General features: G+C 38.5%; 1 protein-coding gene across 1 annotated transcript in view; it reads right to left on the bottom strand.

The window, feature by feature from the left end:
• Positions 1-1041: 1041 nt before the first annotated feature.
• The window catches only part of golga7bb (golgin A7 family, member Bb), a 46987-nt gene continuing 22344 nt past the window's right edge, over positions 1042-25684 (bottom strand). The window contains exons 4-5 of the mRNA XM_039657166.2: positions 11748-11849; positions 1042-1470 (exon numbers count right to left, since the gene is read on the bottom strand). Of these exons, the coding sequence (XP_039513100.2) occupies positions 1387-1470; positions 11748-11849 (186 nt within the window). The 3' untranslated portion in view covers positions 1042-1386. The remainder of the gene's footprint in view (positions 1471-11747; positions 11850-25684) is intronic.

The following is a 25684-nucleotide window of genomic DNA, read 5'->3' as shown; positions in this document are numbered from 1 at the left end:
TGTTGGACCTCATCCTGTCTAAACTGGCTCCCTCGGCTCCCTGCACAAGCACAAACCAGAGGTAGATTTTATCGTACAAATTAAGAAAAAAATTATAAAGAAACATGCAGCCAGAAGGGCTGCCATTTGTTATTATCCTCCATGAGCAGAAGGGAGCATTGCCCGGTTTGGGCATATTGTCCACGACACCAAACACTGAACCTCTGAGGTGCAGGTATGTGGTGGAACTAACAGAAGGAACATGAGCCTGGAGCGCTGCAAAGGGTCGACCCTGCCAGTGAACTGAGGCACTGCTGAACATCAGGGGGATGAATAGAGAGAGCTCAGTCACTGTCCAAACTAAATAAGCACCGAAGCCCTGCTGGAAAATCCAGCTTAAGCTAGTTGCTATGTTTTGGAACCATCTAGGCTATGTCTACATTAAAACATTTTCATTGCAAAACGCTCATGGTCCGCACAAGCATTTTCAAAAAGTTTCTCGTCCACACTGAAACGTTGGAAAAAGCTAATTAATTACTAGTGTGTTCAGGGGTGCTTTAAACGCCATTCCACATACTGACTAAAACACAACTGCCCATCATTTTTTGCTGTAGGACAGCAATTGCGAGTGATTTTGTGTCATTTTTGCAGGAATGTAATATGAAGATTGTACAAAGTAGCATTTCTCTTTAGCAACACTGTGAAAGTGAATAGCACAAAGCAGGCACACTGGTATAAACATAGATATCAATAGGTTAAGTATAATATGTGTCACATGACTAAACATGCGCTATCATTTTCAAGATTTTACAGTTTACACTATAAAGTGAAAACTGCATTTTTACATTTATCCACTTGGCAGAGCGTCTTCAGAAAGCTCTATTTAAGCGGGAAAAAAACGCTGTCTCAGTGTGGACGTAAGGACCACACATTGAAAAAAAATATGCATTTTTAAATGTACCCAGATTAGTGTAGACCTAGCCTATAGCTATCAGTTGGTCATGCCAGTATAACCCAGCTAATTGCCATTTTAGACTACCTGTTGTTTCAAAACCATCTTAACCTGATTTTCCAGAGCTAAGGCACAGTGAGAAATCTGTAGAAAGCACTCCAATCATTGCTAGCCCTCTTTATTTCATTATTGAGGCTGTCTTATCAACTTATATATGTCACTTAATGGATATGCAAAGGAGGTTGAATTAAATGGGATGGGGAAGTTGTATTTGTGAGTTAAAGCTCCTGGCTTTGCGCTTGTTGTTTGGAAGAAGCGAGTGAGTGAGTAGTACCTGTACTTCCTCTCTCTCTCTCACTCAGCATTTAAAATCTGGTGCTCTCATGTTTCAACATGCGGATCTTGGGGAGCGTACAGACCCCCCTGTACCCGTACCCCTGGTGCTGCTCCTCCAGTCATTGAGCCGTGCTACTGGTCGGAGAACTTCCACTAGAGCTGGAGCTGGTGGAGCCACTGTCCTCGAAGATGGAGATTTCGATCTGGATGGCCATAGTCAAGGGTTCAAATTTGCAATGTTGAAACATAACATAAACATAACATAACATAATGTTAAGAATTAAAGGAGGAGTCATTTGTCATTTACAGTCATCTTTTGCCAGCAGACAGAGAACCACAGGCGGCAGATAGAAAAGCAACACATTTCTCATCAACATCATTAGCAGGAGCTGGAGCAACAGCACCATCCCCAGGAAAAGCAGGAAAGGGCAACCATGATAAATAATCACCGGGGGCATTTTGAATTGCCTGTACATGTGATTCATCAAAAAGAAGACCCTCTGCTGATACAGTATGACCAAAGAACAGCAGGAAGCGAAACGCAGCTTCTAGTCATGGTAAGACCACGTAAAGTGCTTTGTCATGCATGTCATGTCTGTGGATGGTAATGTTGTCCAGGGTAACAGTCAGGATGATGGTCATCATCTTCTGAAATTCCACAAGCGCTGAAGCCAATCCATAAGGGGCACAGCAAAAAAAGAACAGTCCGTTGTGAGTAATAAAGCCTGTAAGGTCACGACTGTCCTCGTGGTAGTAATCATCAGCCGATAGGAGACGCCATGCAGAGGTGTGAATACCTTCAATCACCCAAGCTGTTTGCAAGCGATTTAATTCCACGGACACAACATAACAAACAGAAAGTGGAGACGGCAATGGGGCACAGGCGTGACGGTTTCATCCAGCTTTACGCATTGTATAGTTTTTAGTACATCCAAACTCAGTAGACTCAGGAACAGTGCACTGAAAGACTGGCACAGGAGAAGCAAGCACAGGAAGGGCATTAGGAGGCAAGACTTGATTGTTTTCAATCCTCTCATGCAATGCAGACATTAGATCCTTCTCCATGAGTGGTGTCCCTTTGTCCATAATGAAAAACATAGCAATAACTGAGTGGTCATATAGGGAAACCTTTGCTGATAAACTTCCAACCACCGGAATTTGGGCTTTTGAATACGTCACAATCAATTAATTGATCAACAACATGAATTATTTAGTCAGTACTGGCAACTTGACTTTTGCGTAAACATACACGCCACTTTCGAGTCAAGTGGCGTGTTATCTCTAAGTATTTTGAGCTATCCGCGTGTATCCGCCTGTATGCGTGTATGTCTAAGCCATTAACGTCCGAGTGATTCCGTGTGTCCGTACATGCCGTCAAAATGTACAGTAGATCTATATCTGGGGAGCGATCTTTTTTTTTCCTAGGATGGTAAGGGAACAGTCATAAACGCCATTAACCCCAGTGACGGTTAGGTTTAGGGACGGGGTTGAGGTAAGTCATATATTTATATATACAGTAATAACGTTAAGTCAATGGCGTTCATAAACACGCTGAAAAGCGATTATGTGTCTTGATAGCATGCCAAAAATGGAAATTGGCGTGTCATACACACTCCACTTTATGAGATCAGTCTGGTACTGGTGCCGAACACACATGAAACAACTGTAAAATGTGAGTCGTGAGGCACCTGACAGCGTTTACGGAATGTGTGGCGTTCAGCTACTATGTTGGCTTTTGGCGCAAAGTAGGCTTTCAATCCATGTCCATCAGTGATGCGCGGGTTGATCCGAAATGAGCGGGTGCCTGCGGTCACCCGCGGTTACGGGTCATCCAAAAATGTTTTTAATGATATTCGGGTCGCGGTCGGTCGGGTCATTTGAAAAAAGATGCCAATTAAACATTTGTATTAATATAGTACTAGACACAATTTTTGAAGAAATATACAGCTCTACACATTATTGGCTGAATAACTGGCACGAAGATAACACACAAGCTCAGTCTAAACAGTTCTCGGTTCTATAGCCTACTGGTGATTCGAGAACCGCTGTCCCTGTGCGTTCGGTATACGCAGTATCAGCTGCTCGTGCTCATCACTTCTCTGAACAGTGGCACCAACATGTCTCGGTTCAGTGAACTGTTTTAATGGAGTAAAATATAATTCAGGATATTGATTTATTTCGATTCGGAGGCGACTGTCAGGCTTGTCTGAAAGTGAGTAACTTTAGTAACTTGTGGATCCGCACTGACGCAAGACGCGAACTGTTTCGAACGATTCAGTTCGATTTAGTGTACTGGTTCGACCGGTTCACTAAAAAGAACCGGTTCAAAAGAACGATTCGTTCACGAACCGGCCATGTCTATGATCACTACAGTCTGCAGAGAGATGGAGGCGGCAAGAGAAAAGGTAAAGACTGGGGAGTGGAAGCTCCGCAAATACACAAATAGAAAGAGTAAAAGTGTGGGAGACATTTGCTGAAATAATGAAAGATGATGACCAAAGTGCTGGCTTTGCCTTTGTTATGTGTAGGCCAGGCCTACGTCTTCTTGCGATGCTGTGTTGTTACACGTCTATGGCCCAATAATGCTCCGATGAGCATTTACTACTTTAAAAAAATGCGGTCCGGAAGCGGGTCGGGTACAATATTTTTTTAACTTTTTTTTGCGGTCCGAGTTGCGGGCGGGTAGTTGAAAACGTCGGTCGGTTGCGGGTTGTTTATACATTGACCCGCGCATCACTGATGTCCATACTGTAGGCTACGTCGTACCTGTATCAGTCAATGAGTATAAAATCCGTTGTCCCTCTGTAGTGAGGCAGTGAAGCTGCACTGCTCTCCGTCTTCTGTATGGCCAGACAACCCCTGTTGGAACAGTAACCCACAGATCATTTTCAAAAACGCCATAGCAGGCTCACAGGGGCAATGCTAGTGTCAGCCTCAGACGTCACACCAACTGGCTGAAGGCCTGATGCATATGGCACACAAAATGAAACACTCTTCAGAAGTTTTGAAGTCGTTATTTAATTGGTTGAATCCTACAGGATTTCCAGGAGATGTGTGCTCCATGTATCTTTAACGGTCTGCCTGAAAACAAAGCCATTGTGACGCCGAACCCCCTTATTGATTTACAACTGTGACAACGAGCGCTTAACACTAGAACGGCCACAACGGTCATTTTGACCGTTTTGAATTTTATATCTATAATAACTTTGTTGAAAAAAATAATAAAATCCTGGTGGTACCTGACTTTTCCTAAAATTGTCTGTATTTTCATTTAAGCAGATAAGGAACTCCCGCACACTATCATTACTTGCACTTTTTAATCAAGTTTATTCACACACAACGTTTCGGTCACACGACCTTCGTCAGGAGTACTACTATTAAAAAGTGCAAGTAATGATAGTGTGCGGGAGTTCCTTATCTGCTTGAATGACTAGCTGGTCTTATTATCTGACGCACCTATCACCTGCAGGTGTGCGATGGAGTTTGGTTACTGTATTTTCATTTAAAATGCTTTTCATATAAATTAAGTTACGTAAACGTAAGGCAAAACAAAAAAAATGAACATATTTACCTATTTCGGCCATAGACGGTCATATTGACCGCACTGAATTTTGCGGTATTTTTTTGTTAAATATCCCGCGGTTGATCGTGTTCTCTCTCAACTGTCAACAGAATGGTCCATCCGGTCACCTCTGTAGCGGTGTTTGCTATATAATAATTTCTACATTAGTTGTTGATCAGAAATAAGCAAATAAAACCGGACTACAGTTATCTATAATTCGGATGCAGGGGAACAATCGGAGGTGGAAAGTGACAGCGACGTTTCCTGGGTGCAAGTTAACATTTCCTCCTCATCAGAGAGTGATTCAGAGTCAGAGTCCACATCAAGGAAAAAGAGACGGCTGCTATCATCAGACACGGCGGATCCAGATGTTCTGCCCTGTCCTGCGCTGTTTGTTTTGCTGCATGGGCTGTTCACTAGTTCTGCGAGTCCTATTATTATAGCCTTGACCGCGTCGCAAATCGTCACTATCTAACATTTTCGTCATAGTTTTTGTCATTCAAACCTAGTTTTTATTTAGTTATCGTCTCGTTTTCGTCTTTGAAAAAATGTGGTTGACAAAAATAATTACGAAAATTATTCATCAACACTGTTTTGAATCTAACGGTCAAAATGACCGTTTGTGGCCGTTCTAGTAGTTTTGGAATTCTGGCACTTCTAGTGTTAACTAAACACTGGATTTTCAAAAGTATGTGAAGTTTGCGGCTCCATTGCAGTAAACATGCACAACATTCTTCAATTAATCATTTATTAGATGCACTCAATCAGTCATAGGGACATTGACTTTACATTCTCATGCCCCTAACCATGACGTAGAACAAAACAAACTGAGACTGACTGTTTTATGTCAGACGTCCTCTTGATTGGTCCTTGGCCAATAAAAGCTGCAATGGAATGACCTTCTGAAGGTCTGAAGGACTGGCTGCACAAGACTAGGGCAAGGCAAGGAAAAAGTTGTGAAAGGCATGTTAGCAACAGCCATCTTCATGACCAACGATAACAAAGAACAAAAAAAAAAAAAGAGCCTAACCCTTGTCACCAATTTGGGGTGTCTGGCAGGGGTTGGCAAGCAGCAATAAAGCACATGAGACAGAAGTAGCAAACTTCATCCATCTTGTTTATTCTTCACTTTCGTTCTCACACACACTAAGTCATTACACAACACTTTTCAAAATATAGTAGTCAACACAAATTCATAACAATCTTATAATTTTATTGAAAAAAAAAAAACAAAAACAAAAAAAAAACAATACGCCCATGAGTTCAAGATCAATATATTCATCAATATTGTTGGTCTAATTTCCCAGAAGATAATTAAAATAAATGCACAGCTGTTCAAAAGTGTAAGGTCAATTTGGTTTTTAAAGAAATTAATGATTGAAAATAAAGAAAACAGATTTGGGATTTCCACAAAAATATTAAGCAGCACACCTGTTACCAACATTGATAATAAAATATGTGTTCCTTGAGAAGCAAATCAGCACATTAGAATGATTTCTGAAGGATCATGTGACACTGAAGACTGGATTAATGATGCTGAAAATTCAGCTTTGCCATCACAAGAATGAGTTACATTTTAAAATAATATAGAAAACACTTATTTTTACAGTGCAATGATATTTCAGAATATTACTTTTGTTTTACTGTTTTTAGATAAAATAAGAGCATCCTTGGTGAGCACTTCTTCTATAATTATCGAAACAATCTTACCGACTCTTTACAAACTTTTTAATGAAATCAACTGTTTCATTTAATTTAACTTGAAAATGTCTTTCCTGTGAGCTAAACAAAAGCCCTGTGATGAGTTACTGGTGGTCACTGTGGTAGGAACTGAATGGCAGCTATTGTTTTGCCATTGCTCCTAAGGTGACAGCTGGTTGGAATCCGCAGGGCTGTGAGCTGACGAAGGCCTGCCAAAGCCAGACGGGCCTGCAGTCAGCAGGAAAGAGAAGAACCAGGATTGCCAAGCTAACTTGATGGTCCACTGGATAGATTTCCCAAAAGGAATCACCCAAAATTATGGGATCCAAGAATAATATGTTCCTGGATGATCTTTTAAGGGTGCATTTACTGTCATACCTCAACAATACTGACATATACTGTATTAGACCTAGAGAGAGAGGAAACACACCCAGATCTCTTTTTACAGCATTGTTTCCTAAAGTGCGGGCGGTGGTTGCTTGAAAGACACTGACATTTCATTACATATGATCTTTTTTTACATATTCTGGAAAAAAGAAAAAAGTCTAAGCCAAAATAATAATCAAAAAGGGAATGGGTTGCCAAGGCAACTACTAGGCTATTGGGGAACATGCTGTGTGTTGGGCCTGATATCTGCAACCTGACAAACTGACAAGTATTCAGCCATGCATCAAAATACTTGACAGGGCCAATGCAGCAACATCTAATTAGGTTAGTTGCTTAGAAACAATTATTCTAGTTCCCACTGACCCAACAAACATCACCATTTTAAACACTCCCATGATTTCGGTTGGATTTATAATGTTGAGAATCCATCATTTTCAAACTGCTTTAAAACAAAAACACAGGTTTTACAAACCTATCTGTTTTAATTTGGTGTTTGTCGAAGAACTAGTTCCAAGGTTACATTCATTTGATCAAAATACAGTAAAACAGTTATATTGTGAAATACTATTACAAATTAAAATAACGTTTTTCTATTTTGAAATAATGGAGTTTTAAAACATGTTATGGCAAAGCTGAATTTTCAGCATCCTTACTCTAGTCTTCGCTAGCTATGTTTTCATCCAAAGTTGTGAAGTTGTCTGTAATAAAAATGGACTGAAAAGCCACTGTGGCTCTTTTTGTCCTACATCATAAATGTAGACGAAACGCAATAAACGCTGTCATGTTATCTTGTGTTCGGATGCTTGGTGTTTGGGAACGCAATCATGTGAGACACTTTTAGGATTATTTTGGGACATTTTTATGGCTCCAGCATTTCAGAATGATCCAACCAACATTTGAGATGCTGTGCTGGTCCGCTGATTAGTCCAGTAATCAAAACACATCCACTGTTGAGGAAAAGTCACATGAGTTTTTTTTTTTGTTTTTTTTTATTGCGCATTGAGGGATTTATTTGGTAAATGTGTTTCCATTGTAGTTTACGTCCATGTCTTCTTATCAGATTCAAAAAAATATTCCCCCTCAATGGAGTGCATTCGTTTTTTATGCGCTTTTTTAAAATGTTTGTGTCTTCGCATTTACATCGTCCATACAGTATTTTTTATGTGATAAACCAAAATGCATATTTTATAATAATATACTGTACTATACTGTATATTATATAACATACTGCAGCTAGTGTCACACAATCCTTCAGAATTCATTATAATATGCTCATTTGCTGCTCAAGAAACATTTCATATTATTATAAATGTTGAAAATGTCTTTGTTACATATGTAACCTTCGTTCCCTGAGTAGGGAACAGAGACGTTATGTCAGATGACGACGAGTGGGTTTTTGCCTAGAAAGCCTATCAACTTTGATTATTACAAAACGAGATAATGGAAAAGAAATGCAATGGGTGTGCGGAACTCCGCCCCAACTTGTGTGTATTAAAGGAGGATGCCAGCAATGTGCAGATATGTTTCTTCGTTGAGGAGCCAAGACTGAGCTCAGGCGATTCTCGCAGTACAGCGGAAGTGGCAGGCAGATGTAACGTCTCCGTTCCCTACTCAGGGAGCGAGGGTTACATATGAAGAGCTCTTTTCCAAAAAGCGATAAACGCCATTTTTTAAAAAAAATGAGTTTTTCGTGTCATTCTGCTGTGGACAGAACCCTTTCACTGCTCCATCAACGTTTCATGCCAAATCGCTATATTTCCTTGTTTAAAATGTACTGCAAGATACAGTTTCTTTCCAAGCCGTGATAAGCGCCAGCCCTGTTTTTAGCCTAAACACGATAAATCCTCAAATTCAATGAGCGCTCTACACAATCCAGCACGGCGGCACTCTGAACAGAGGTTTATTATGTTCATTTATTCCTCAAAATAAGTCCTAGTTTTCTAGTCGACTAGTAGTAGATCATTTAAGCCATTTGTATTATCAGTAATCACATATATTGATTTAATTAAATGGGAGAGAAACCATATGAGCGTTTTTAATTGCCTATTCCGCATTTCAACGTATGCATAAAGCTTGCCACAAAGAACCGGCAAAAAGAAATGATTATGCATGAAACATTTGAATTGTTTATTAATAAACTAGTGTTTTCTGTCAGTGTCAGCAACAAAGATAAAGTTGATGATGCTTACTCGCCATCTTCGCAGTGAACGCGCATAGGCCTATAGAAACGCATACTTCGAATTAGCCTACATACGCAGAGAGTTGCCAATTTATTTTAGTTTTTAATTGTTTTGTTTAAAAGTAGATATTTAAAGCTTTCTGTAGCTTAGTTCTCAGGCCTGTGTGAGGCAAGCGTCGCGGTGTTTCGGTTCATATTATGAGACGCGCTCCGGTTCACCTGCGCGCCTCTGTGTCCTGATTATATTGTCTGATATTTACTTCTAATGTATTAATCCAGTCAATTTGTCGATGAAACATTTATTAAAATGAAGATACAATTTATATGAAACGAAATTTACAAGCTTTCTACAAAACAAAACTTAATAAGTGGTCAAAATCATGTCTGACGCACTCCAAATATTTTCCGATATTGGGCAGCTTTTGAATTTTGATCCTATCTTACTCATCTCATGCGGTTCCCTTTTCATAGCCTACTCAACATAGATGAAATAATAAAAATAAGTAATGTAATATTATTAAAAACAAATGTGAAACGTATATTTTATGATTATTTTGTTTTTTGTTTTTTTTAACTTATATTTAAGCATCATGCTGCTCCGCTTTGCTCACATGTTATGTAGCCTGTGTGTGTGTGCATGTGATGGAGGGGTGCCCATCCCTTTTTTGAATATCGTTATGATAAATTGATCATTTTTAATAATTCGTTTTTTTTCATGCATATGTTGAAATTGGTACTATTTGTTTGAGGTTTGACTCTTTACTAAAAATGACTTTACTAAAAATGATAAAAAAAATGGATGGATTTATAGCGTTTTGGAAAAAAATTAAATTAACTTTTAAATTATCATTAACAATATTGTTGTTTGATTTAATAATTATTGTTCAAAATGTTCAGACTGAACCAATAAAACATTTAAACAGGATAATTTGAATATTCACAAAATGTGTGGGTCTAGGTAAAAAATGTAGTTTTCCTGAAAACTATTGAAATGGATTTATAGCGTTTTGGAAAAGAGCTCTTCATATGTAACTGAGACGTTCACTTTCATTGTCACTCCCAAGTTGCGTCGGAATGAAGAATATATGCTCTGAGCCCAAACACAGAAAGCAACAAAGATCACTGCACAGTTCGCAGGGAATGTGCGCTCGTCTTGAAGAGGAAGAGAACATCTCAGGATGACTTTGGGAGTGAAGCATACTCTTGGCTCCGAAGTAAAAACATACATTTATTTGCCATTGGCTCATTTTGTAATACTCGAAGTTCATAGGCTTTCTAATCAAAACCCCATTCGTTGTCATCCGACGTAACTCAGAGTAACACCGAAAGGGAATATTTTTTTTTTGCATTAAGATACTTTGATAAAGTTGACTTTCAATCAATTAAATGCATCATTTCTGAATTAATGTATTCATTTGTTTGACTATTAAAAAAAAGAAGAAATTAACTTACTTGCCCAAACTTTAGAAATGGTAGTGTAACTAGTGTCACCCTTATTTTAGAAGAAGGGCTTATATGAATTCCAGCCTCAATTTTGTACTTAATTATTATGAGTTATTAAATTAGTTAAAAAAAAAAGTTAAAATAATGTAGATATTTGAGTTATTACAAATACAACTCAAGAAATATTTAATTAGGACACATTTCATAAAAAAAAAAAAGTTAAAATAATGTAAATATTTGAGTTATTACAAATACATCTCAAGTAATATTTAATTAGGACACATTTCATTAATGACACCATTAGGGTTAAATGTGCACTGGAAGCAATCAGTTTGCTGTGATGCAACAAAACTAGATTGTTCCCTTTTTGATAATATTATTTTCCTTTTTGTTTATATCGGTTTGAAATGTTATCCCAAAAAAATCCCACTGACGGATGTTCAGTTTGGCTTAAAATATGAATCTTCAAACTCCAGCTGTCAAACACTTTAAGTTGTTTGTCTTGACAAACTTTCCTTATTCTTTAATCACACAGACACAGTGTTTCCAATCAGGTCTGGCCTCAGGCAGCTTTTTTGGTCTCACACAGTTTCCTAGCTACAACCATGGTCCTGGAAAATGGAAAGAAATGTCTACAAAATAAAGGAGATTTTCCTCTCTGCTTTATATCAACATATCAAAGTGTCACCTCTGCTGAACAACTGAAGGTGAAGTTATATCATTTCTATAGTATGTAACTCTTATGAAAGTGTGACTTCCCACTTTGCACACAATCACAACAGTGATGACTGACATCATTGTTGTTTTTGAAAATTAGAAATGAAAGGAAAACATGGTCATGAGAAAGTATCAGGGGTGGTGATGACGCAGTGGAAAAGACACATACCTTTGGTGTGAGAGACCTGGGTTCGAATCCACTGTGAGACACCAATGTGTCCCTGAGCAAGATACTTAACCCCTATTGCTCCATAGGCGTGCAACCTCTGACATATATAGCAATTGTAAGTCGCTTTGGATAAAAGCGTCAGCTAAAATGAACAAATGTAAAATGTAAAATCTTAGCTTGAAGTGACAGCTAAAAGAACAAAGTCTTTCCAGCAAACAAACTGAATCAAAGATCACAACTAGATCATGCTCAGCTGTTTGTGGCAGTGCCAGAAAGCATAACACAAGACTGAAAACCATCCCGGACTGTTTACAAAGGATACCACTCTCATACCTCTCTCGATGGGGTCTGTGAGGAGCAAACCTCTGGGTGCATAGACCTTCTCGTTTTGCTCCTGAATATACAAGCTGGTCTTTTTTAGTATCTGTGGGAGTCAGAGAAAGGACAGGAGTTAGGAGGACAAACAGAGCAAAAGAAGGGTTATCATAATTCCCTTTCTAATTTAATTCCCTTACTACCAGTTCACACCAAGGCCAATAACTAATGATAACAATACAGTTTTATAAATCATTCTGAATAAAACAAATATTGTCCATATTTACTTAATACACATTTCTTTTCTTTTTGTGCATGATTGAAAGAACTTTCCTTGCTGGTTGAGATCATTAATCCCTCTTCACTTTTCATCCACTCCCCTCCAATCAGCTGGCTCCATTTTGGTAAGCAACACCCAAATTTCACAATCCATTCAATTACGACAGATACAAAGTTAATCCCTTAATTTATTTTCTAATGGAATAACCATTTTAAATACATTAAATACATATTTGCATAACAAAAATTTGTGTGTTTTTTTCTCTTTATAATAATAATAAGTATTGTTATTACTTTATAATGCCATATAGGCCATATAATCCCCTTGTACAAAGCCTTGACTTAGTTTTTGAGGTCTCCAATAATGTTTTCATGTTTGAATGTTCAAAACATTATTTTTCACATATTTTACATTATTGTAGAACCTCACTTCCAAGGTCTGTTTGTACCGCTCAGGGGTGCGTTTCCCAAAAGCATTGTTAGCCAACTATGGTTGCAAGTACTGTCATGAGCATTCAATGAGTTACTGTTTCCCGAAACAATAGTTCAAATGAAGATTCAAACTGAAATGCAAAGTTGTGTGGTTTGAACGACAGCTCTTAGTTTCTTGTTTGTATGACGTGGACTCATTAAATATTTATCTTGAGCCATATAAGCAAGCTGACAATCAGTACGAACTATGACTTTCATTTATAATACATACATATATCATTTTTTCAGTAATTAAGCAAAATAACTGAGAAAAAACATAATTAGTTCTCAGATGATTACGGGAAACAGTCGTGACTAGCTGATTTCTTCAATGATGCTCAGTTGTTAAGCAGCGAGTTATGTCGTTGTTGCAGTGGGAATTTCTTTATGACTGAAATGGTCAAAAAATGTATGGTCAAATATGTACTATTGTGCTAATATAATTGACTAAAAATGTGTTTGAACACATTCATCTCGAAGACGAGTTTGTTCAGAGTCAGCTACTTATAGCAGATTGGCTGACTCGATTTCCTTCTCATACATTCCTGTAGCATCACAGTGCCCTGCCCTGTCGAAGCCTATTGACGTTTTGTTTCCATTGAATTCAATGGGGCTACTTTGAACAGTTTTTTTTCAGTACTTCAAAACTAGACGTTCATGGGATAAATCTTGCGATTATGTCCCACCCACGGACGCTCAGTGTCTCTGGGGGTGAATGGGGGAGTGGTTGTGACTGGAGGGTCTGTTGAAAGACTGCATCTCCTTTTGATTGACAGCGATTTTGTACTATTAAAAGTCGCTGACACTGAAATTATTCGAGTCCCATCGCTGATTTTGCAAGTATGGCAAACTGCTGCAACCTATTTCTTAGTATTTGCTCGGCGAAATTGCTAGCCAATTTTCTTCATACATTTCACACAATTATACACCACATTCCTTGTTTCAGTTTAACCTAATTCCCACATTTCCCCCTGCTGGCCATTGAGAGTCACTGGAAAAGACACTTAGTTGGTACGACAGGGTCACAGAGCATTTTCTTTAAGGAACTTAGAGCAGAATTTACGTATAAATAAATGGAACATGTTTATGATGCCGGCCGAAAATGAGCCTCCCCTCTTTGAAAGACCAGCAGCCGCAACTGTTGTATAACAATAACCAAAATTTTCAACATAGGCCTACCACTAATGCAACTCAACCAGGTCCAACCAACCCTCTTTTTTGTGTATGTCTTGGGTGGGATTTTTTCAATGAGGAATATTGTGATGTGATCATTCCCAGAAAAATAAAAAAATAAATAAAAATACAAGACAACAAACAAGGCATTTCAGGGAATTCTTACTGATATAGAGAATAACTCCCTTTTGAGCTCGAACAGCAACATTATACAATAAAGAATGTTGAAAATGTAAAAAAAAAAAAAAAAAATCAACCAGAGGTTCCCAGCTCAAATATCTCATTTGGGTTCATATATTTTCTGTAGAAAGACAAACATAAATAGTGATTAAAGACAAACTATTAAATGTCATGGATTTATATTTACCAACTAATCAAGTGTTTTGTAGAGGGGCGTCAAAATGACAATGTTTTCCCAGAATTGGAGCCAAATTGAAGGGGGGTAAAAATAATACTTTAGATGGAAAGTTGTTCTGCATCAACATTTTATTTTTGGTATATTAATAAAATCTGTTGACTTTAGCCATCTTTGTTGCATTATATCAGTTATAACAGTTCAAAAATGTGAGAAAGCACTTCTTCCGTTTTCTTTTTCTTTTCTTTTCTTTTTTTTTTTTTTTGTCTCAAGTTTGCATGCCTGGCCTGCTCAAAAAGTAGCCTATATTAAAGGTATCTCAATATCCTTTTAGATTCTGGTTCTTAACAAACATTCCTTTTAATATTTTCATATTATGCCCCTTTTCACAAGATGTAAAATAAGTCTCTGATGTCCCCAGAATGTATATGTGAAGTTTCAACTCAAAATACCCCACAGATAATTTTTACAGCATGTTTAAATTGTCATTTTTGGGGCTCAGAAATACGCGCTGTTTTAGTGTGTGCCCTTTAAATGCAAATAAGCTGCTGCTGCTGGCACAGGGGGCTGAGCTTCAGTCTCTCAGGAAAATTTCATCTCATGAAATAATCATAATATATAATATACTCTCAGTAATATACTCTAATATAAAATATCATAATATACTCTCAGTAACGGTGTTCATTTTGAGTCGGAAAATAATGCCTACAGAGTCAGAGTGCTGGATGGAACTGGTTTAGTAGTTTAATTACGGTTATTATAACGTAGGTGTCATCTGCTTGTATGTATCCATTATTTGTTAATAGCCCACAAGTCTGTTGTTTGGGACCAGGTCCGAATAATGATCAAACATATACTGATGAATTTAATAAAGTTCATTGTACATCACACAAAAGATGAAGCGTCAGTTTTACTTCAGAAAATCACCGTAAGATCTGAGTAAACACAGTAAGTTACAAGAAGTGCGCAAGTTGAGGGAGTTGAGGGAGTATTCCTGTGGGCGGACCGCGGACGTTAGTCACAAAACTGTTCTGCCGGATGTAGTCCAAACGGGCCGTTCGATGTAGGCTACTTCTGTTAAATAAAATATCTCGCTTGGCATTGAACTATGAGCTTTATAATTTTACAGATATTATTTATACTCTAACAACAACATTACACACTAACTAAAGTTTGAAACATGGGATCACGAAGAACGGGACCTTTAAAGATGGTTTAAAATGGTTCAATCCCAGAGATATATCGAGTTCTTAATGTGGCTTCATCAGTAAATTGGAAATTGTACACATTTTCAGTGTTCGAAAACTAAATTTAGATCACTTTGCACACACAGCTGATACTTTTTTTCATAAGGAATGTCTGAAGAACAAATAATATAACTGTATCTAGTTTTTTTTTTTTTTTGATATGATGTCATTTGCATATAAAGCATACCTGTCTGAGTGCCATAAATAGTCTTTTTCCAAAGTTTGAATGCCTGCGTGTCTTCTTATCGTTATCTTTATTACAAAAACAACAAACATTAAAAATACATTTATGAAAGCATCAAAGGCATCTAACAGTAGCTTATTTAGATTATTTGTTTGACTTTTCAAGTGAGCATTGCAAAGGCTGCCTGTGTTTCTATACCCCAGTGGGGTGAAACTGTGCATCACTTTTGCACTTTTCACTCTTCAGAAGCGGCCGTGAAAAAAAAAAAATGGTTGTACTAAGGGAACAAAATGGATCTGTTCAGTTCAGTGGCCATGAACAAACTTCCAAGATGTGCAATGACTCACAGGAGTAAATCCAACACATGCTGCAAATATGCTACTTGGCGCAACACAAGGTGAAATATGTTTTTCCAGAACAAAGTGTACAAGCACACGTTTATCCAAAAAATTACATTCATTTATCATGATAAAAATTCCATGTAAATATGGAGGGAGGTCAAAAAGCATGAGACCACCAGTGGAAATGATTTTTCATTAAAACTTATATCAGCATAATAAATTGAGTGGAAAGTTAAAGTGAAAAATTAACATGAACGTCTCAGTGTCTGGTACTGTTGCCCTTTAGCTTTATTGGCAGCAGCACTAAAGCTGCAGGAGCTACCAAAGGTTTTTTTTTGTTGCTTATTTCATAAGTGACTTAGAAATATTACAGAATGCTTTTACATTATGACTTGAAAAAAAAAACATAAAACATAAACCATTTTAAAAAAACCTTGAAACCTTCAAACATGTTTATTTAGAGATTTAAAAGGGTGGTATAATACCATTTTCACAAGATGTGTGTATGTGAAATTGTAGCTCAAAATACCCCAGATATTTTTAGCATGTTTAAGTTGTCACTTTTTTTAGGGTGAGCAAAAACGCACCAATTTTACATCTGTCCTTTTAAATGCAAATAAGCTTCCGGCATAGAGGGCGGAGCTTCAACAGCTTGTGTCCTTAGAGCCTTCGATTACCTCACACACATGCACTAAACATTTCAAAAACTTTCAGCCTTTTACGTTAAAACCAAGAGTCAGACAAAGATGGAGACACTTAAACAAAAGTGACAACATGTAGACAATGCTTCTGAATGGTTAGTTGGTGAATTTATGTAGCTTATGGGTAGTTATCTTCTAGTCATCAGCATATTCTGTCTTGATAATCTATAAATCGTGTTCCGGGGTCGGGTTTATGTACATTTTAGGGTTTGTGATGTCACTAACCCGGGAGAAATGTTGTGTAGTCCCTACCAGCCGTTTATTTATCGTCGTTAAAAACAAATTTCTTTACAAGAAAATATCTCCCTTTGTTTTGAACTTTGAGCATCGTAACTGTGTTTTTTTATGCTCAAACAGCAACATTACACACTAACTAAAGTTAGTAAAGTAAAATCATAATCAACCACCCCTTTTAAATTAATTTTCAAATTGTCAGTATACTCTTACATACACACACACAAACACACACACACACACACACATATATATATATATATATATATATATATATATATTAGGGCTGTGAAATGATTATTTGCGATTAATCGCATCCAAAATTGAAGTTTGTGTTTACATAATGCATGTGTGTACCACATTTTTCTTATACCAACCCGATCTCACGGGAATTCGTACGAATTTTACGAGGTGGCTAATTCGTAACAATTTGTACGACCTCACTCGTACGAATTAGTACGATTTAGCTAAATCGTACATATTTTACGAATTAGCCAATTCTTATGAATTCGTACGAATGACCTACCCCTGACCCCACCCCTAAACATAACCGTCACGTGGGTTTAGACAAATCGTACAAATTTGTACGAGTGAGGTCGTATGAATTAGTACGAATTAGCCACTTTTGAATCACTCGTACGAATTCGTACGAATTGGTCGTGAGATAGGGTAGCTTATACATGTACACTCTAAAAAATGCTGGGTCGTTTTAACCCAATTTTGGGTCAAATATGGACAAACCCGAAATGTTGGGTTAAAAATGTAATGTAAAAATTTAACCCAACGGCTGGGTTAGTCCATATTTGACCCAAAGTTGGGTTAAAACAACCCAGCATTTTTTAGAGTGTATGTGTGTGTATTTATGTATACAAAATAATAAACACAAACTTTTATATATTTTATATAAACTTTTATATATATATATATATATATATATATATATATATGCATGTTATTGCAAATATAATGACTTATTTTTTGCTATAAAATTTTAGTTGAAACTATATACATTTATATATATATATATATATCAGTGGAGATTTATTTAAGACTGCAAGGGAAGCTCAGCTTCCCCTATAATGTCAAACAAATAATGATCAAATGTGTACTATTATGTTAACATTTTAATGAGTAAAAATACGTTAGAACACGGTAATCTCGAAGACGAGTTCGTTCAGAATAAGCAACAAATAGCAGGTCGGCTGACTTGATCTCCTTCTCATGCAGCGCCTCATGCAGCGCGTCACAGTGCATGCGTTTTCCTATGGCATTTCCCCGTTGAAGCTCGGCGTCCATTGACTTCAATGGGGCTGCTTTGAACAGTTTTTTTCAGTGCTGTTAAACTAGACGGTCATTGGATAAATGCTGCGATTATGTCCCGCCCACGGACGCCGGGCGTCTCTGGGGTTAATAGGGAAGTGGGCTGGCCTGGCGTCCGGGCGTCCGCGTGATGATTGGAGGATTGCATCTCCTTTTGATTGACAGCGATTTCACCCAATAAAAAAATCGCTGACGCGGAAGCTAGTTTAAAGACTTCGTGCTCAGTCTCGTCGCGAATTTTGTATGTATTTTACTCGAAAGACGAACTACTGTAACATATTTCTTAGTATTTGCAATTTTCATCAGATATTTCACAGTTCAACCTAATTCCCACATTTCTTCCGTCGATGTCAGGTGTCTTGTTACATGTGCGGGCGTGGTGTTTGAATCACGGCACATCTGTCTAGTTTGGTTTCACTCTTGTGTTGGGATTCGGACATGCATTCTCCGCGTGTTTGTTTTCGGTTGTGAGTGCACAGGATGACCTTTTGGTCGTACTCATGCGTAAGGTTAGCATTCTGTCTTGTCGTGTTCGCTCTGTTCAGTGTGTTGTGTATTGTGTAGCACATGGATTTTGTTTACGTCGGCCGCGTGCTTTCATGTCATGTTTTGTCTTGTGCTGTGTAGCTTGTGTTTTAAACTAGCTGTGTGCTTTCATGTTGTCATGTTCTGTGTGAACACGTGTCTTATGAGTGTTCTCATCGTTCTTCAGGTCTCATTTTGTGTGAGCACAATTGCTTTTTAATTTGTTTTATTGGTCATGTGTTTTTGTCATGTTTGGTATGAGCACATGGCTTGTGCTTGTCATGTGTTTGTTGTGCCATATGTGCTTTCCTGTCATTGTGACTCCCATCTTGTTTCCTGATTATTAGTTATTTTGCCCCACCTGTCCTCCCTCGTTACCTGCCTTTTTTGCTCCCAATTTATTCCCCTTGTTTGTTTTTTGTTTGTTTTCATCAATAAAATAAAGCCCATCAACTTTGCATCGAGTCCTCGCTCTTTTCACCATCCCCACACCTGATAGTCGAGTTTTAAAAAAAAAAGAAGAAAAAAAAGCTTCCCCTCTTTGAAAGACCAGCAGCCGCCACTGATATATATATATATATATATATATATATATATATATGATATATATATATATATATATATATATATATATATATATATATCATATATATATATACACTGATGAGGAGGAAATGATAACTTGCACCCAGGAAACGTCGCTGTCACTTTCCACCTCCGATTGTTCCCCTGCATCCGAATCATCACTCGTCAAGTTCTGAAGCATCTCCAGGGCCATAGTTCGAGTCATGTTCCTCTTCATTCGCTCATTCATTTTAGACATTTTAGCCTTGCAATATATATATAGGCTAGGCTATATAGCCTATAGATTACGTATTATAGATAACTGTAGTCCGGTTTTATTTGCTTATTTCTGATCAACAACTAATGTAGAAATTTTATTTTATTCTTTTTTTTTTTTGCTTTTTAAATAATAGACCATTTCTCAGTGATCGTCAATAAAAGAAAATTCAATTTTTCTCGGTTTAATGAAAACCAATAGGTCGTGATGGTAAGTTTTAAGTGTAAGTTTCACGTTTGAGGGGGTTTAAACCGTGACATCTACACGTTTTCAAAAGTGGACCAACGTGATTATTTCACATCTTGTCACGATACCGGGTTGAAGAAATATTGTTTAGGCCACTTCTGTTTGATATAATCACAACAAATTAATGCAAGTATGGGAATTAGGGGTGGCACGGTACATGAAAAAACACCCGAACCGTTCGGTTCGCTTGTCTCGGTTCGGAGCGTGTGTGCGTCTCACGGTTCGACGCATGCGCAATGTAACCTCGTGCCCGTATGTGACGTGTGTTTTCTTTTCGCGCGACATAAACGTGTTCGACTTGGACCGGCGCTGCACAGAGCGATCGGTGAATATCAAACTAGCGCGAGTCGGCTTCGTATGCATTCATCACTTTCGCGGTATTTGATGTCATTACCGATCGCTCTGTGCAGCGCCGGTTCAAGTTAGTAAACAAGCCAGTAAAAGTGGAGTATGGAGCGCTGCAGGTCACGGCACGCGGAGAAATGGCAAGTGGGAGAGATGAGGGAGTTGGAGGACGCGCCAGCGTCGTATGAGTCTATGGTATAAGTCCGGTGTGTGGGAACATTTTGGATTTCATGTTATGATATTTTAATATAACGCTACAGTGGCACTTTATGTATAGATAAGAGCTTCAGTCATACGTTTCCAAATCCTGCACTTTAATTTTAAGTGGAAAAAAGGTACCCTCACATTTTGGGAATAGAAGCATTGTTGATACTGTTTTTGTGTTGAGGCTGAACTTAAATTTCACTTTATGTTTATGGCCTTTCCTATTGCTATAGCTTAATTATCTATAGGCAATGAGGTTTCATGTATATTGACATTTAAAAGACAGTGTTTTAAGAGTTCCTCTCTTTTTTTCAAAAAAGATAGAATTTTGGTAAGAGCTACAAAAGTTAGCAGTTGATACATGAAAGTTAATTTCTTTGTGTAAATAAGATTTATGTGATAAAAATGCACAAGTTCTTGTAGAGATAGTGATACACATTCTCCTTTTTTTGCCAAATAAACAAAAAGCATGTCAATTTCTTCTCTCTTGCTGTATCTAAATATCACCTAACTTTCCTCTGAGATAGTCCCAAAATGTGCTTAAAGTCAAAGAGTCAAATTCAGTTTGTGCATGATTGCATATAATATATATTTTTTTAATACTGTATCCTAAAGTGTGGATAATTAAGCGATATATCACATGTTGAAGTACATTTCTTGAGTGTTAAGATTAAAAGAAAAAATAACAAGAACCGTACAGAACCGAAAACCGTGACCCTAAAACCGTGATAGAAACCGAACCGTGGGTTTTGTGAACCGTGCCACCCCTAATGGGAATTGAACTCAAGTCTTCTTGATTAAAGCCCAACGCTAACGACGCGCCTGTCTATTTCTCTAGGGGGGTTCGGGGGCATGCTCCCCCATAAGAAAATTTTGTGTTCTGTAATGTTAAATTCAGCAGTCTGGTGCACTTTGAGAGTTCAAAATTAAAAACTCCAACCCATATTCAGGGTGCAAATTAAACAGAAAAAATTTTGTACCTCTTTTAGTTAGTGTCTGTCTTTGCATTTACAAAACTAGGTATAGGATTAACGCATATTTGTCTTTGACATCTTTGTATGGCTATTTTCGCTGTCCATTTAGACTCTTTGATAGTGCCATTTTCTCTCACCAGCTTAAATGTTAACATCACTCTACACACGACATAATTGCGTAGCCTACCTCCAGCAGGCAAACAATAAAAAAAAAATGTAGTTTAGTATGCAAGGATGCCAAGGAATAATTATATGTTTAAAAGTAGTCTAAGTCAAATAATTATTACAATAAGTTGGACTCCATTGTGTAACAAGCAAATTAACCCTTTGATGCGCAAGCTATGGATACCCCTTCTAATGCGCAGCATGTGTCTAAAAAAGACCTGTATTCATTTCCTATGTTATTTCATTGATGGCTGAGTGTTTTATTTGCTGAATCTTTAAAATATATGTATTTTATCATTTGTTATTCCAGGTAGGCTATTCATTAAATATATTGTTTAATAATTTAATTTAATAATTTTAATAATTCAATAATTTTTTTGATAGCCTACTGTCTGGCTATCATGAAAAAAATATGCATTATGAAGCAAAAAATACACCAGAGACTGAGTTCTTAAGGTTATTTATCAATTAAAAAAAACTTTCTTCAACAATTAGTGTCAGTTTCAAAACACATTCTATAAGAACGGACACTTCCAGTTATTGTCTATTATTGGCTGAGCTGTGTTCGTTGCCATTTAATGCTTTGTAACCACAGTTGAAAGTCATAATAAACTGAGACGATGCGCAGCCAGCAAAGTTGCAGGGCTCGTCAGTCTGACACGTGTAAACACAACACTCACTGACGTCTTCACTTCCAGGTCAAGAAGCTGTCAATCAAAAACTCCAGCCAATGAGCCAATGAGAATACACTGCTACTACCCCCGCCCCCCACGAGAGATTTGTGTCAGAACAGCGAACGCAAACTCAGGCCCTGCGTCCCAATTCGCATAATATCCGTCCTAAATAGTATTCGAAAATAGAATTAGTACGTCCCAAATCGTAGTATGTTGAAATGAGCGTTTCAAAGATACCCGGATGGTCTACTTTTTCCGGTCAGAATCCGAAGTGTAGATCGATGCACACTCTAACGGCTGATATTGCCCACAAACCATTGCGCGTTGGACGAGGATTCGGTTAGAACTACAAACACGAGGAGGACGAAGAACATGAAGAACGGAGGACGCTCGAGTCTCCGCGGTTTAGATAAAGAGCTTAATTATCAGTATCTAACCTGACGAAAATGAATTTATTAAATGTTGTCCACATTATATTGCATTTGCAGCAGCATTGTGAACTTTTGTAAAGACACGTTTAGCCATTACGTATTAAATGCATCATTATATTCGAATTGCAAACAGGAGGAGAGCATGAAAGACCCACAACTGGCAGATGGATGTGCTCTCCGAAACGGTAGTAAATAAAATTAGATATACAAAGTAGAATGGAGGATTTTAACTGTGACAAGATGATTGACAGGGCAGTTTACGGTGACAGGATGCACGCCACGCAGCACGCGACAGAGCCGTCAGTTAAAGATGACGTGATAGTATGTCCCAAAGCTTGCCTACTCTTTTGCTACACACTCAAAAAGTATGTACTTTTTCCTCACAAAAAGAGTACATACTTTTAGGGCGTAGTATAAGTGAGCAAATTGGGACGCAGCAAGGGAGTTGTAAACAAAAACATCAGAAGCGTAAACGAAAACTTCAGAAGCGTAAATGAAAACTGGAAGCGCATTTGTAAGTGTAGATCAGTAAACGAAGGAATAGTTGAGGAATAGTTAGCAAAACATGTAGTGTATTAAAAACAAAGTCAAAAAAATTGCTTGCCGTTCATTCTTTTTCAGTTTCAAAGATATTTTATTCAGTTTCAATTTATATTTTCATTAGTTTCTTGAAAAGTCACGTTCATTTTTATTGGCTCAAAATTAATTCCATAATTGCTCAAGTGGAATGGATTTGACTGACGGCGCTCTGAAAAGTGAACAGACAAATGCGCTGAATTAGAGACGGTAGAAGTGAGTGGGTCCAATATCATTGGTGTTAAAAAGTGGGTGGGTCTTGTCCCACCCATATACAATGGTTCCGACGCCCATGATATACAGTATATAGTATATATATATATATATATGAAGAGTTCAGATGCAAAAGCCTCTAAATGCCATTTGAAATTTTCTTCTAAAATTACCATTTTTATCAAGCTTGTATATTTAAGTTCAGTAATTTCACTTAAATGACAATTAATAGGTCATCTTCATTGCCATTTAAGTTAAATTACTGAACTTAAATATAAAAGATTGATAAAAACGATCATTTTAGAAGAAAATTTCAAATGGCACTTAGAGGCTTTTGCATCTGAACTCTTCACATACATATATATATATATATATATATATATATATATATATATATATATATTCATGATTCTTTGATAAATAGAAAGTGAAAAAAGCATATTTTAATTACAAATATTTTGTATATTTACTGTCACTTGATTAATTTAATGCATCCTTTTTAAATAAAATTATTCATTTATCTTTTTGTTTTTTAAATCTTAAAATCACATGAATAAATTACATTTTAAAACATATTATTTTAATTTTCACAACACTAGTGTTCCCTTTCGAAGGGAACTCAACAATACGTCGAATGACGCTATGGGGAACGCCTCAGGCGTGACAGGTGTCTGAAATCAAATATCAACTTACAGTAATCAGGTTGACCGGCGACAGCCCGTGCATCATCAGCTTGAATGATGAGCGCGTCAATCTGGATGTATAAGAAGGGCGCCTTGAAACCGTGACAACATCTTTTCGTCTTCAGGGACTGTTTGTCTGTGTGATAGTATCAACGATTAAGCGCGCAGAGACGTGGAGAAACACTTTGCGCGAGTGTGCCGACTTGTGTCCAGATATTTGACACCGGAGGATTCACACGATCTGTGCGTGTTCTGCCTGAAAGAAGAGCATGTGCGGGAAGCTCTCGAGGGAGTTTTTTGCGCGAACGGAGAGTTTTCCTTTCAGAACTCTCTGCTCTCGTCTGACCCACTTCTCGAGGGAAGTGGGCGCGGCATCTGAACCCCGCGGTTCCGGTTCCCGCTCGGGCTGAGGCTCAGTGGCGGTTGAGCTCGTGGAGCTTTCAGATGGAGCTGGCAGATTATCGGGAGAGGGGCGTTAACCTCGCGGATGATCTACCAGCTGACGAGGGTGAGTTACAGATTAATGTTGAACATCTAAGAAGAGAGAAAATGAGCGCTCTCTCTCTTTGGCGAATCTGTAACTGTTCTCTTTGGGCAGGGCAGGAGTTGGCTGTAATATATATATATATATATATATATATATAGAAAAGGATGTCAGTTTGGTTGAGACCGAATCATTTCAGCCCTCCTGCCCAGTGTACGCTGAGCTGGTTGACATTATGGGGCCCGCCTCAGACAGATTGCTGTTGCAGTGGAGGCGCGTCTGGGAGGAACCCGCTCATGGTATTTTGGATGGCTGGTTCCTCCCCACCCATAAGCCACCAGCCCGGATGAGCCTTCCATTCGTTTCCGATCTCCACGCTGGGATCGAGAGGGTATGGAAGAATCCGTTCTCCTCACGTCTCTATCTGCATCAGCGGGCTAGTTTCGCTGCTGTGGAGGGAGCCGTGGAGAACGGATAAGTGTCGAGGCCGCCAGTGGACGAGACGTTGGCTAACTATCTCGTCTCTGGTTGGTCCTCTTCACTAAGAGCTCTGACCCTGTCATCCAAGCTACTCAAGACATCTTCATGCTTGAATGACAGAGCGTACACGGCAGCAGGTCAGGCAGGTGCGGTTCTGCACGCCCTTGTGGTCCTCAGGCCTACCAGACCGATCTGTTGCGGGACTCCGGGCCACCAAGCAAGCTGCTGTTCTGTCGGTGCTATGGTGGCCACGGAGAGACATCTGTGGGAGCTCCCACATACTGTGGTTGCCAGGTTACAGGCCTCACCAGGCCTTCCTGGTTATGAGCTCCCACTGATTGTGGTCACCGGGTTACAGGCCTCACCAGGCCTTCCTGGTTATGAGCTCCCACATGCTGTGGTCGCTGGGTTACAGGCTTCACCAGGCCTTCCTGGTTATGAGCTCCCACACATTGTGGTCGCCAGGTTACAGGCCTCACCAGGCCTTCCTGGTTATGAGCTCCCACATACTGTGGTCGCCAGGTTACAGGCCTCACCAGGCCTTCCTGGTTATGAGCTCCCACATACTGTGGTCGCCAGGTTACAGGCCTCACCAGGCCTTCCTGGTTATGAGCTCCCACATACTGTGGTCACCAGGATACGAGCTCTCACGTACTGTGGTCGCCAGGTTAAAGGCCTCACCAGGCCTTCCTGGTTATGAGCTCCCACACATTGTGGTCGCCAGGTTACAGGCCTCACCAGGCCTTCCTGGTTATGAGCTCCCACACATTGTGGTTGCTAGGTTACAGGCCTCAAAGG

This window comes from Pimephales promelas, chromosome 11, assembly GCF_988280905.1.
Source record: "Pimephales promelas chromosome 11, fPimPro1.hap1.1, whole genome shotgun sequence".
In the NCBI taxonomy this organism is placed as follows: domain Eukaryota; kingdom Metazoa; phylum Chordata; class Actinopteri; order Cypriniformes; family Leuciscidae; genus Pimephales; species Pimephales promelas.
The sequence above is the reverse complement of the archived record's forward strand: the minus strand, read 5'-3'. Positions and strand labels throughout refer to the sequence as shown.